Raw genomic sequence first — 14,612 nt, forward strand, 5'->3', positions numbered from 1 at the left:
GGCGGCCAATCGATGTTCTCTCTCTCTCATCGATGTTTCTATCTCTCTCTTTTTCTTCCTTTCCTCTCTCTCTAAAGTCAGTAAAGAAAAAATAAATTTAAAAAATATCAGAGAAAATAATCTAGTCTATAAGGGAAAATTCTGTTCATCTGAATAAAAACAACAACAAAAATTGTCCTCCTTCCCACACAGCAAAGGCCTCCCTGGACTCTGTGATGGATCTAGCAGGTGGCACAGGGTCCCTGCCCGATGACTCCCTGAAGTGTCCATCATTCCAGGAACCCCGCACTTTGATCCCGAGGCACAGTCACTTTCTCCTGGAAGTCCCTAAGTTTGGGTGATACTCACGATGCCTCGGTCCATGACCTCGCGCCAGGTTCAGCTGTGCCGGTCCTGCCACAGAGCACCGAAGTGAAGGCTGAGCCAGCACAGAAGAAGCTGACACGGTGAGCCAGGCCAGGGGGAAGACTCTGCTTTCACTGAAGCAAGCGGACAAGTTCCCAGGCTCTTACGCATTGAAAGCTCACTCGTGTGAAAGTAATCTGCAGCGTCACCAACAGAAGTCTCCTGCATTCTTTCTAGTGTTTAGCAAATCCACCGATACCCATGACCTCACTTACACAAACAGTATTTACCATGGTTAATAAACTCGGTTCATGACTGGAATGTGGGTTTATAAGGCTCCACAAGTATTTATTAACCAAGTAACACACTGATATTTTAATGGGGCATAATACCAACACTGAAAAAAAAAACAACACATTGTAAAAGCTGTAGTATTTACAACTCCAGAGCTTAGAGGTAACGCACACAGTTCAGAAGTCAAAGCGTGTTTCATTCTCCCGTTTGCCTCCTGTTATCACTTCAGCTGGCCATCAAGAAGGTTGCTCTCCACTGCTCCCTGACCACAATGTTAGCATTAAGCTGAGATTTACGGTATGCAAACAAAGTTGTTGTTCAGTCTCGCCCGCGAGTGAATTAGCCAGATGATGTTGATTCAGCTATGTCAACGATGATGCAGATATGGAAAAAAATGGGGGGGATCTGCAGAAAATTTTATTCTAGTTAAAGTCAGAGAAATACAAGCACCTCGTTGACTCCATGAAACGGCCTTTCAAAAAGTGGGGTAGAGAATGATATTATCCTAATTTCACCGGTGGTTAAACTTGGGCACAGAGAAGAGAATTGCTCAAGGACCGAGAGACCTGGGTTTGAGGCTGACTCTGAAACCACACGGCCAGATCGTCCGCCCACCGGCGTTAGCGGTCAGGGGAAGGGCACTGTTAGCCATGAAGACGGTTGTGAGCAATGACAATGCACCGTGAGCAAAATTACAAACCAGCATTCTGTTCAGTCTTCTCCTGCACAAGTTCGTATTTGTCATGCAGGCCAGACGACATATTGCCAATGTGCAAACACGTCCCTGAGAGGCTGCTGCCAACACCAAGACGGGTGAGATTAAACGTAGTCAAGGAGATTCAAATACAGGATCATTTACTTACTGACGGTCACGAACCACACTAAGGAAGAAGATTGGGAGACCACACTTGGGACCAGATCTGCTGATATAGATGGCTGTGCTCTCTCCTCCCCTGCAAGCTAGTTCCATAAGGTGAGAGACCACGATTTCTTCTCATATCTGACGCTGGGAGACGGGACAGTATTGCCACTGACCAGCATTGGTCTTTCTTTCTTTCTTTCTTTCTTTCTTTCTTTCTTTCTTTCTTTCTTTCTTTCTTTCTTTCTTTTTTCTTAGAGAGAGAGGAAGGGAGAGGGAGAGAGAGATAGAAACATTGATAAGTGAGAACATCGACTGGCCGCCTCCTGCATGCCCCCTCTGGGGATCGGGCCCACAACCTGGGCATGTGCCCTGACCAGGAACCGGACCAGCGACCTCTTGGTGCTTGGGCTGACACTCAGCCACTGAGCCACACCAGTCAGGAGGCCTTTTTTATTTTAAATGCAGTGAATGTAAATCCAAATGTTTCAGAGGCCAAGCTGGCGAAAAAATGTGCAGTGGAGGGAGGATGTAAAATAACAGAGTAGGGGGAGCTGGGGAAAACTCAGAATGATGTCCTGTCTAGAGAGAGCAGCAGATATTCAGCTCGGCTGTTTCCACCGAGAATCTTGGCCTAATGATATCAAAGCTCCCAGTTTTTTAAGAAAGGCTAGAAATCTGTATTTTATGTAGTAATGTTGTCTGATATTTAAAGGTTGGTAATTAATTCTTTTTTTTTTTTTTAATCCTCATCCGAGGACATTTTTTTTTTCAGATAGAGTGGGAGGGAGAGAGAGAGGGGGAAACATCGATGTGAAAGGGACACATCTAGTGGTTGCCACCCACACGACCCAACCAGGGCCGGGGACAAACTGCAACCGAGGTACATGCCCTTAGTGGGAACCGAACCCGGTTCTCTCTGGACCGCAGGCTGACGCTCTAACCGCTGAGCCAAACGGGCCAGGGCAGTAATTAATTCCACTTCTAAGATCAAGGTGTGGGCAGCCCCGGAGGCCTGTGTTCTACCTGTCGGTCCCAGTATGTCGATGGCTCTGACTTGTGTCTGCACACAGTGTCCAGGGCACCTCTGGCCTTCAGGAATGCTGATGGCCGAAGCCCCGGTGTAGCTGATCCTGAGAACCCGCATGGGCAGGAGGGATGGTCAGGGCTTTTGTGTAGAGTGGGCTCAAGCGGGTTACAGATTGGTCGTGGGCCTGTTTCGGACAGTAGTCATTGTCACAGATGCTTTACAGCTGAAAGGAACGTTGGTCCCCTGCCCTCGAAAGGGAGGGACCCTGAGACCTGATGGGTTTTGCACCTGCCCACACTGAGCCCTGCACTGCCCATGGCCCTTCTCACCACAACAAGATGACTTACTGGATGGCCGAACTGGAAGCTCAAAGCCTCTAGGCTCCGCACCTGTTTTAAAAACCGTTACTGTCTACCGAATGAGTTTGGCAGAGGTCTGTTAACTGTGCGAGGAAAACAGCTATTACCGGGTGGCCCACGTTATCTCTTGGTATACTTACTCACAATGATCTCTTTTATGTAAATATCTTAAAAACTGGCATCTCCCCCAGCTGGTGTGGCTCAGTGGATTGAGCATCATCCCCTGGACTGAGAGGTCCTAGTTTGATTCCCAGTCAGGGCGCATGCCCGGGTTGCAGGCTTGATCCCCAGTAGGGGGCGTGCAGGAGGCAGCCCATGGATGTTTCTCTCGCCCCCTTTCTTTGGTGATCCCGTGACAGCAACAGAAAGGTGGGAAGCTGCTCAGGTTTCAATTCTAGAGCCTCCGTTTCCATGTTCTGCCAACTCCTGGCCGTCTGAGTTAGCCCTTGTTAGGCCACAATTAACAGAAGTAAGGAATTGCTATCAAGGATTCGGGGTAACCTGGGGCGGAAGAACCTCGTAGTGACTCCGGGGCCATTCGCTCGCCTTGCCTGACGGCTCTGTATGTCTGATGTATGTCTTCTTCATATGGAAGAACTGGCTGCACCACAGTGTGGGCTCCAGTTTTAGGATTTTCTTCTCTTTCGTTTAACAGATACTGACTGGGGTCTTTGAATCCAAATTCCCAAAGAGAAAGCATTGGATGAGTTTGAATTTGGTCAGGTGTCCAGCCCAGGGCCAGTTAGCCTTGGCCAGGGGGCTCAAGCATGGCTGCCAGTCTCCTCTCCCGTCCTGCACTGTCCCAGGGGTAGACAGTGGGCAGAGGAGGAAGGAAATTCTCCCACAAGAGCAGTGTGAGATGGCACACCTTGCACAAAGTATCCAGCACATTTTGTAACTTTGGGAAAAATTGCCTCACATCTCAGTCTTCGTTTTTCTCCTTTAGAAAATGGATATATAACTACTTGTTTCCCAGGGTTGTAGAATCTACATGCAACATTTTTTTTTAATCCTCACCCAAGAATATGTGTGTGTTTTTTATTGATTTAGAGAGAGAAGAAGGGAGAGGGAGAGGAAGAAATAGCAATGTGAGAGAAACATCCACCAGTTGCCTCTAACCTGAGCCTGTGTATGTGTGCTGACCAGGACTCAAACCTGGACCCTTCAGTGCACAGGACAATGCTCCAACCAACTGAGCCACCAACTGAGCCACACTGGCCAGGGCAACAATTTAAAAAAATATATTTTTATTGATCTTTTAGAGAGAGAGGAAGGGAGAGGGAGAGAGAGAGAGAAACATCAATGTGAGCACGAAACATGGATTGGCTGCCTCCTGCACACCCCCCACTGGGGATCAGCCCACAACCTGGGCATGTGCCCTGACTGGGAATCGAACCAGTGACCTTTCAGTGCATGGGATGCCACCCAACCAACTGAACCACACCGGCCAGGGCTATGTGCAACAATTTTAAAATGAGTTGTTAACTCGAAGAATATTTATAAATGTAAGATTTTACTTAGTCTAGATAACAACATGCACTAACTCAGTATTTATTGAGTACTCACTACACACTGGGAATAATTTTCAATACAAAAGTCAGGAGTAAAGATAAATTCTGGGAATAGAATGTATTTTAGGGATAAAGAGAACAAGTGTTGGAGTCAGATCGACCTCGGTTAAATCGTCCTGCTACTAGCTATAGTGTGGCATCGGGCAAGTTTCCTATCTTTCAGCTTTAATTTTCTCATCTGTAAAATGGGAGTATTTCTTTCTATGACAGCCTGTTGGCCCTTCTTAATCTAGCCTCTGCCCACCTCTCGCAAGTCAACCCCTGCTCTCAATCTCTCTAGCCATTCTGGCCTCCCAGTGGTTCCTCCAACATGCTGACCTTGGGCCTGGCTCAAGGCCTCTGCAACTGCAGTTTTCTCTGTCTGGAATGCTCTTTCTCCTGATCTCGGTGAGGTAAGCTCCTTCTTTTCTTTGAGGTCTCTGCACAAATAGCCCCTTTTCGGAGTAACTTGTTACCTACATATGTCATCCCCTACACCACCCACCATGCTCCTCTCTCCAGAGCACTTACCACTCCCTACGAGTACATATTATTTGATTTCCTATTATCTGTCTCTCGTACTAAAGGATCAGTTCCATACGTAAGGAGCTCTGTTATTTTAACTGGTGTATCCCCTGGCCTAGAACCGTGTACATACTGTCAAATACACGGACTATGAGTGACTACTTCATAGGGCTCCTGGGAGGAGATTTAACTGGTCATAGTATGAAAGTATTGAGCACATACCTGAAGCACAGAGGAAGTATTTGCACTGGGTTGAATCGTGTTCCTCCAAAACTCATGTCCACCCAGAACTCGTGAATGTGGCCTTATTTGGAAGTAACATTTTTGCAGATGCTAAAGATGAGGTCATACTGGATTAGAGTGTACCCTAGTCCAACGACTGGTGTCCTTATAAGAAGAGGAAGATTTGGACACAGAGAGTTACACAGGGAGACCATGTGACAGCAGAGGAAGAGATTGGAGTGATACTGCCATGAGCCAAGAACCTCGACACACAACACCCTTATAAGAAAAATAAAAGTGAGGATTATTGTTTTATCCCAGGAAGAAACTGAGGCAGCAGTCACTGGAAGCTAGGTGTGCCAACTCTCCAAGGGAATAAAATGCGTAGTCTGAATAGCACAATTCTTTGGCCTTATGCTGCATGTACCATGTTTTGCTTTGCCTCCTTTTCCTAAGGAAAATTTGAGATCAAATTTGGGAGACACACTATTCAAGTGTCTTCGTGGGAGAAAATGTTTGGTGTTTTTTTGTTTTTGTTTTTTTGGTTTTGTTTTGTTTTTATAAATACACTTTATTTATTTTTTTTTTATCCTCACCCGAGGACAGTTTTCCATTTTTTGTTCAGATAGAGAGGGAGGGAGAGAGAGAGAGAAACGTCCACGTGAAAGGGACACATAGAGTGGCTGCCACCCACACGACCCAACCAGGGCCGGGGACAAACTGCAACCAAGGTACGTGCCCTTAGCAGGAACTGAACCCGGGTCTCTCTGGACCGCAGGCCGACGGTCTAACTGCTGAGCCAAACCGACCAGGGCAGAACATGTTTCTTTAACACAGATAAGGAACAACAGGTCCTGACTTACTCCAAGTCCAGCTTTTAAAACGAAACCAAAGGGTTTGGTCCCAGTGGCGGCAAAGGACAGGAACGATGCAGAGAGGAGCCTTATGTTTCCAGGACTGGACACCTGTGTGTGACACAGCTGGATTGTGACAGCAGCTCTGTGTGTCTTCTGTAAATTAAATAGAAAATGGTATCTCCTAAGTTTCCTAGCTCTCTCGGCCACCTTGCTTTGGCTCTCCAGACAGTTTGGGGAAGGAGAGCGGAAACTAAGGAGGAGGGAGACCAAATCCTTGAAAGCCACAACTCAGAGACTTCCTGGACCAAAAGCACAACCGAATAAACAAGGTAGTGGCAGGTGTTTGACAGTCATTTGTGTAACCAAATGCTTAGTAGGCTTTGGACAGGTTACCTGGAAAGGCGCAGCGGCCCATGCCCCAAAGGGAAGCCAGAAGGATTGAACTGCACTTTAGTTGTGGCTGATCGGCTGGGCCCAATTTGCTGCTTTTCACTGGTTGTGAGAAGGCCCAGAGGCCCTTACACGGGATCTCAGCGCCCCAGGCAGTAGATTCAGGAGGTAGGGGGGAAAACCAACTTCGCCCCCAAGGTGGTTTCTTCCGCTGTTGCGCATAGATCCCTAAAGCAGGTGGAGGTGCAGTAAGATGTCAAATCCCACACTCAGTCCTTGGGCAACTTGTTCTCTTTAGGTCTAAAGGTCCCGAACGATCTTCCTCCGTGGTCCCCACATTGTGTAAATAGAGGCAGAGCGGGGGATGGGGGGCAGCGGGGCAAGCGTCATCTTTCTCAAAGCAGAAGACCCAGAAAGAATCGCGTTTTCTACCTAGGCGGCTAAAAGTGTTTCCCCGGTTACCAAATCAAAGGGCAGGGTCAGGGACGCGGAGGATGACTCAGGTCCACTTTGAACCTCCTCGGCTCTTGAGCAAGGTCGAGGAAGTTCGGGCCTTTGACGAGATGTTGCATCACGCAGCGTATGGGGCGAACTTGGTGGTTTTCCCTGGAGGAAGTGCCCCAAGGCAAGAGTAGAGGGCTGGGTGGGGGAATCCTACCCCTCCTTGGGCTCTAGAGTGAAAGGAAGGTCACTAAGGGACCCGCCTGCCGCTGCAGGATGGACTCTCGTAGGTCCACACGTGCCCGGCGCTCCCACTAGGCGGCACGTCCGGCCAGGCTGGAGGGGCGGAGGCGCGGCGTGGGAAGAGGGGCTGTTAAGAAACCTGCGATCCTCCGCCCAGTCCCGAGCTGGCGCACTCGCGGAGCGCCGAGCCCGCGGGGAGGTGAAGGCGGCGGACGTGCCCCGCGCAGGGTGGAGGCGGACACCTGGGCTGGCGCGCGCGGAGGCGGGCTCTAGGACCCGAGCGGCGCACCTGTTGGCGGGCGCCCCGGGCCCCGCCCGCCATCCGCCCGGAGATCTGGGCCGGCTGGTGCCAGGGTGGGGACTGCGAGCAGAGGGCCCTGTGAGGCGGTGGCAGCGGCGGCCCGGGCGCACCATGGCCGAGCTGCTGCGGAGCCTGCAGGATTCCCAGCTCGTCGCCCGCTTCCAGCGCCGCTGCGGGCTCTTCCCGGCGCCTGATGAAGGTGCCCGAGAGGACGACGCGAGCCCCGTGGAGGGCGCGGCGCGGGCGCCCGGGGTGGGTCATCACCCCACGGCCAACGGCAAGGGCGGCGGGGGACCGGCCAATCGGCCGCGCAGAGTCCCGGCCCCGCAGGTAACCGCCGGCCGAGCGTAGGTGGGTGTGGGGGGAAGGGGCGGTCCGCTCCGAAGCCTGCGGACCTGTGGTCCAAGCGACTTCGCGACGTGGGGAGGGGCGCGAGTCGGTCCTGCCGGCGGAGAGGGCGCCATCCCCGGCAGCCAGCCGGCTCCTGGCGCCGTGCGCGGCGGGAGGAGGGCTGGCGCGGCCCGTCCCCTGGATGCCGCCCTCTGACGCTGCCAGGTGGCAGCCAGGTCTGTTCGGACTTCAGATGCTCCCGGGGCTGCAGATGCTGCCTGTTTAGGGACCGTCTGCCTTCCTAAGAAGTTCGATTTACGCTCATGCGTGTTCTCCCAAGTGTGTAAGTTACATAATTGAAAAACGGAGAGGAGACGTCCTTGGCATTTTCACGAGAGGCTTCCCCGGGGAGAACTACTGAGAACTCCCCCCGGATTCGGGAGTTCCGCGCGTCCCCCCTTCCTGGCCCACGCCAGGTTTTAACGGGAGCGCAGCGTGTCTTCACCTTCCCGCATTGCCAGCTCTGAGGACAGAACTTCGGATTTAAATATTGCTCCGGGAGAGTTACACCCCCATCCTCCCATCCCCCACCTCACCCCCACCCCACCCCCGCCACCGCACACACCGCGAGTGATGAGGACCTAACAGAGTCGGGGCCCTCCTGCCTGCGGGGTCTTGCGTTAACTGGCACGGTGACTTTTAACAGATGCTGTCAGTGGGGAAGCTCACCACACTCCCCTCTAGGTGTTCAGAGTGTGGTTACACAACCCACTGCGGCTTGGGCAGCCTGCGTGTGTTGTCGTGTGTTGTCGCAGTGCACAGGAACTCTAGGCGGGAGGGGCCAGACCGGCTGCAGAAGCGAACGTGCCAGGGCTGCCCCTGGGAGGGAGGGCTGTCTGCTGCAGTGATGCCCTGGGCACGTCCTTCCTGGGAAGCTCTTCTCCTGGGGGAGGTGAAAAGTGTGCACAGAGGACAGAAGCATTGTATGAACAATCCCAGCTCCCCTTTGTGTGGGGAAAGAGTGGAGGAAGCCACATTTTTTTCTTCCTAGAAGTTTTGGTAACAGGAGGGTAACATATTTCTAGTAACTGGGGGCTATGAAGAACCTAGCTTCTATGTGGAGTGGACTATTGTGGACATTGAATTACAGAATTTGAGATGGTGGGGTTGGGGGTGGGTGTTTCATTCTAGACGAATCCTCTATAATTTTGTTTTCTTCTTTTATTTTTTCTAAGGACAATTCTCATTCCTGAAATGTGGTGGGGCATTTTCTGTGCGCACAGTTTACATCCACAGATGCCCAGGCTGCTTTCTCTGGCTCTCTCTCCTCAAGCCTGTCCCTTATTCAGAAAGCTGAAGGAGAGTGCATTTTTCCACTGGTGCTTTTCACACAGTTTTAAACATCACCCCTGGTGATGTATTCTGGGAAAGGGTCCTCTTGCCCGTTAAAAGCGTGATCAACAGATTTCTTGCAGAGACCAGTGTCTCCTTGTTGCTTGAAGAGCGTGGTCCTTCACTGGACCAAATGCAAGGAGATTCCCACTTCCCATCCAACACATAACTCCCTATAGAACAGGAGGAAGTAAGAATGGGCTGAAAATCGAGGATAAGAAATCACTAGTGATGTGTGATGGTGAGAAAAACAAAAACAAAAACGAGAGAACATTTGATAAATGAGAGGTTCGTGAATATATTCAAAGGTGGGTTGGTTTGAAGTGACTTGGGATGATTAATTTGCAAATACAGGTGGAGTTCCCAGAAGAAAATGATTACACAACTGTCCCAGAAACTTGAGAGGAGTCTAATGGAACAGTTGAAGAAACTTTTCTCCAACAGGTATCCTTCTCCTTGGCCTTCGGCCTGGGGCCTACCTGAGTGGCTGGTCCTTTCTCTAAATAACCTCCACTCATTTTTCAGTTTTCATGGTCAGTTCCTCAAGAGACACCTTCGCTCACCTTCCAGCCTCACCCCACTTCTACAGGTTCTCCTTGCTTCTTGTGTGTCTTCATTACAGCATTCATCACACTAACTACACCTTTGTGTGGAGATCTGATTATTGCCAGTCTCCTGCATGGATAGTGAGGTCTAAGAATTTGGGAAACTTGTCTGGTGTGCTCATTAATTTCCCCTCCCACGCCCACCCCCGTGGCCTGACACATGGGAGCTCAGTGGATTTTGTGAGTCAATGAGTGCAGATTGCAATATAAAGTCAGCCATTTAAAAGCAAGATAAGGATTTCTTGCAGAGAAGTGTCTTCTTGCTGCTCAGAGAGCCTGAGCCTTCCATGAGCCAAATGGTAGGGTTTTCCCCTTTGCATCTAATGCATGACTGTGGTCACTATGGAGCAGAAAAAAAGGAAGAGAAGGCTAAAATTCCAAGACAAAAAAATTGAAGATTTTTAAAAATTTTAGAGTAAATATTGAAATCAATATTTTCCACATAGCCTAGAAGTCAGGCAGCATGAGGATGTTGATGTAAGACCCTTCAAACAATAGAGAAGTTTTCTTCATTTGAGTGACTTTTGATTGTAACAAATCTAATTTTATTACCCCCCACATCTTCTATATTTAATTCTTAAAACAGGACAAGTATGGAAGTGATGGAGTAAGGACTTTTCTTTACAAATTCTCTTAACGCCACACTCTGCTAGCTTAAAGACTACATGTTTTACCAGCCGGGGCTGGGCTGGGCTGCAAGAAGCTGTCACTGAATGAGTCAGACTGGACTTTAGATATGCCCCAGTGCTCATGAATGTCACAGAGTTCTGAGTCCTGAAGAGTTAAATCCTCTGTTGAGGACTTGCCAAATATCCGCACAGCCAAATCTTTTGACTCTCAAGTTTAATCTTCTTCTACCGTGCACCGTCCAGAGAACAGTCTGAAGGCTTCCCTTACTCTGTCTCCTTGAGAAGATGTGAAGTGTTGGGCTTGGTTGGGAGCAGAGTGAAGACTGGGTAGAAAGAGAAATTGCTGTCGGTGTGCAAGTGTAACTGGTTTGCAAGGGTAACTATAGGAAGACATTCTTGGCAGTAGCTAAGAGCAAGAGACAGGGAGCCTGGGGCCGAGCTAGGCGGGCAGTGGCCCAATTAGAATTGTGTTTATTTGTTCTGGGGCAGAGCCAGCCTTGGATATAATGGTATTTTGATTTTCATCCTTTTTGCTTACTCAACACAGTTGCATTAAGTTAGCCTTTGCAGTGCCTTTTCCCATTATTCTGTTAAACCAGAAATAAACTTTCCAAATTACGCTGTGCTCAATAAATACTCTTTGATAACTATTTGCTGAGACATGGTTCTCAAGTTGAGTTGGGGAGGGGATCAAAGATGGGTTGTTTTTCGAAGTCTTTGCTCTCCTCTTTCCTGCTTGAAACATTTGGGGCCCTCCAAGCTGTCAGTCTATGAAGCCCTACCCTGGATTGTATTGGCTTGCTAAAGTGCAAAGGGCATCGCAGGAAGCCAGAGATCCCTGCCCCCATGTTGTTTTGAACTCTTCTGGGCCTCAGTTGTCCCATATGAAAATGAGCAGATGGACTGGAACCATGGATTTCCAACCGTAGCTATAAATTATAGAGAGTTAGAGGAGCTTTAAAAACAAAACAAAAATACGATGTCCAGGACCCAGGTCGGAAGTGGGGCCCAGGAAAGCTGTCAAACAGGTGGGAGCTCTGAATTCTCTTGTCCTGGGAGCCACCACCCGTAGTGTGCTCAGGACGAGGGTAGTGATGGCTGGAGGCAGCGACCGTGCCAGCTGTGGCATTTGGCTTGATTATAACTAAAACGGTCAACAGGTCAAACTTCAATTTTGGATTATCTATAGATGAATATTCAGATTCAAAATGGTAAAATAAGCCATTTGGAAAAGGTATATTTGATCTTTTTTTTTTTTTTTTTTTAGTTACAGGTTTTTTTCTGACTAGTAAATTTGGAAAAAGGCAAAGAAAAAAATTAGATTTATATGCCCATTGTACCACTACCAAAGAAAATCAGTCAGTAAATATTAAACCTGATCTTTAATGACCACATGTTATCCATAGCATGCATATACCAAAATTTAGTTGGCCTATTGCTGGGCCTTTGTTTCCAGTTTTTGCATTAAAGATAACAACTTTGTTCAAGTTTTATTCTATATATCTTAATTGTCTTTATTTCATTTTTTAAATTTATTTATTGATTTTGGAGAGAGAGATACTATTGGCTGCCTCCTGCATGCCCCCACTGAGGATTTGGCCCACAACCTGGGCATCCGCCCTGACTGGGAATCGAACTGGCGACCTCTTGATGCATGAGCTGATGCTCAATCACTGAGCCACAGTGGCTGGGCTATCTTGATTGTCTTTAAATTACCATACAGTTGCAGTGTTTTTCTTGCGATGAGAATTTCTAGATCTATCCTTTTAGCAACTTTCACATATACAATACAGTATTGTTGACTACAGTCACCATGCTGTATATTAATTACATCCTCATGACTTATTTATGTATTTTTAAATCCTCACCTGAAGATATTTGTCTATCTTCAGATTGGGGTGGGGGAGAAACATTAATGCTAGAGAGACACATCGACTGGTTGCCTCCCGCATGGCCCTGGTCAGGGCCGGGGACTAAATTGCTCTTGATTGGAATTGAACCCACAACTCTTTGGTCCGAGAGAAAAACTGGCCAAGGCAGACATTTATTTTATAACTGGAAGTTGGTAACTTTTGATCATCTTCACCCATTTCATCCCACCCCTGCCAACCACTGATCTGCTTTCTGTATCTGAGTTCCGTTTCTATTTTCTACCAGTAAGTAAAATTATATAGTATTTGTCTTTCTCAGTCTGACATATGTCACTTAGCACAGTCCCCTTAAGACTTATCACCAGGGTTGTTGCACATGGCAAGTTTTCCTTCTTTTTAATGGCTGAATAATATTCCATTGTATGTATGTATGTGCGGGGGCACATTTTCCTTATCTATTATCCATCACTGGGCATTTGGGTTGTTTCCATGTCTTGGCTATTGTAAATAACGCTGCAGTGTACATGGGGCTGCTTATATCTTTTCAAGTTAGTATTTTCTTTTTCTTTGGATCAATACCCAGAAGTGGAACTGCTGGATCCTATGTTTTCCATAGTGGCTGCACTGATTTGCATCCCTACCAACAGTGCACATGGGTTCTCTTTTCTCCAAATCCTTGCCAACACTTGTTATTTTATCTTATTTGTCTTTTTAATAGCTGTTCTAATAGGTATGAAGTGATATCTCATTGTGATTTTGATTTGCATTTCCCTGGTGATTAGTGATGTTGAGCATCTTTTCATGTACCTGTTGGTAGTCTGTATGTTGTCATTAGAAAAATATCTATTCAGATCCTCTGCCCATTCTTTAATCTCATTGTGTTTTTTGTTTTGTTTTTGCTATTAAGTTGTATGAGTTGTTCGTATATTTTGGAAATTAACCCCTTATCAGATGTATGATTTACAAATATTTTCTCCCTTCGCTAGGTGCCTTTTCATTTTGTTGATGGTTTGCTTTGCTGTGCAGAAGCTTTTCAGTTTGATGTAGCCCTGCTTGTTTATTTTTGCATTTATTGCCTTTACTTTTAGTGTCAAATTTAGAAAATCGTTGCCAAGACTGAGTAGGCCTTTGACTCTCTTCTTATTTTAAGTTTCCAGACTTGGGATTGCGGTAGAAATATGTACATGGTATGGCTTTTCATAGATGTCAGCCGTTTGCCCTGCAGACAAGGTGTACGAGGGCCCAGAGCTGAGAGGCAGCTTTCTCACACCCTCACCAACATCAGGTTAGAACTTCTTTCATCGTCGGAAAATCTAGTCCACTCCAGCTTCTAGTTCACTGTTCTTTCTGTATTTTCAACATGTATTGATTGGTAACTGTGTTTCTGGGACAGTCCTCAGCCTTAAAGATACAAGGTAAATAAGATTTACTTCTTGTCTTGGGAAAGCCACAGTGAAAATGATGCAATGCACAAAAAAAAAAAAAAAAAAAAGCTAGACTAGAAGGATGACTACGTGGCCGGGGAGGCAATAGCAGGACTAACTCCCCATCCTGCAGCAGCCCAGGAAGTCCTGAGTCAGGGCTTCAAGAGTGAGTAAGAGTCAAATAGAAAAAAATGGGAGAATCTCTTTTTTCTGCCTGGAATCTCATGTGATAAAACATAAAAACACACTGTCATTTTTGGTGATGCGACAAGTTCAGCTTGGGTAGAGTGGGAGTCCCAGCAGGAAGCAGAGGCCTATTAAAAAAGGATAACTGAAACACTTAAAATGGTTAAAATGCCAAATTTTATTTTATGTATATTTTACCTCAATTAAAAAACAAACAAACAAACAAAATAAACGTACAGCCTGGCCGGTGTGGCTCAGTGGATTGAGTATCGTCCCATGGACGGAGAGGTCCGGGCTGGATGCCTGGTCAGGGCACATGCCCGGGTTTCAGGCTGGATCCCCAGTAGGGGGCATGCAGGAGGCATGATGGATGTTTCTCTCTCACATAGATGTTTATCTTTCTCTCTCTTCCTCTCTCTCTAAAATATCAATTAAAAAAACATGAAAGAAAGAAAGAAAGAAAGAAAGAAAGAAAGAAAGAAAGAAAGAAAGAAAGAAAGAAAGAAAGAAAGCATACAGGCCCTGGCCAGGTAGCTCAGTTGGTTAGAGTGCCGTCCTAATACACCAAGGTTGTGGGTTGGATCCCTGGTCAGGGCACATACAAAAATCAACCAATAAATGCATAAATAAGTGGAACAAAAAAATCAATGTTTCTCTCTCTCTCTCTCTCTCTCTCTCTCTCTGAAAAATCAATAGAAAAGTGACTATCTTTTTAAAAAAATAAATAAATAAACTGTAACTTCCATGAAATAAGAGAAG

General features: G+C 47.3%; 1 protein-coding gene across 1 annotated transcript in view; it reads left to right on the forward strand.

Moving 5' to 3' along the window:
* Positions 1 to 7,527: 7,527 nt before the first annotated feature.
* SGPP2 (sphingosine-1-phosphate phosphatase 2) overlaps positions 7,528 to 14,612 on the forward strand; it is a 96,967-nt gene continuing 89,882 nt past the window's right edge. The window contains exon 1 of the mRNA XM_036255057.1: positions 7,528 to 7,746. Coding sequence (XP_036110950.1) covers positions 7,528 to 7,746 — 219 coding nt within the window. The remainder of the gene's footprint in view (positions 7,747 to 14,612) is intronic.

Source organism: Molossus molossus, unplaced genomic scaffold (genome assembly GCF_014108415.1).
Source record: "Molossus molossus isolate mMolMol1 unplaced genomic scaffold, mMolMol1.p scaffold_m16_p_11, whole genome shotgun sequence".
Lineage (NCBI taxonomy): Eukaryota > Metazoa > Chordata > Mammalia > Chiroptera > Molossidae > Molossus > Molossus molossus.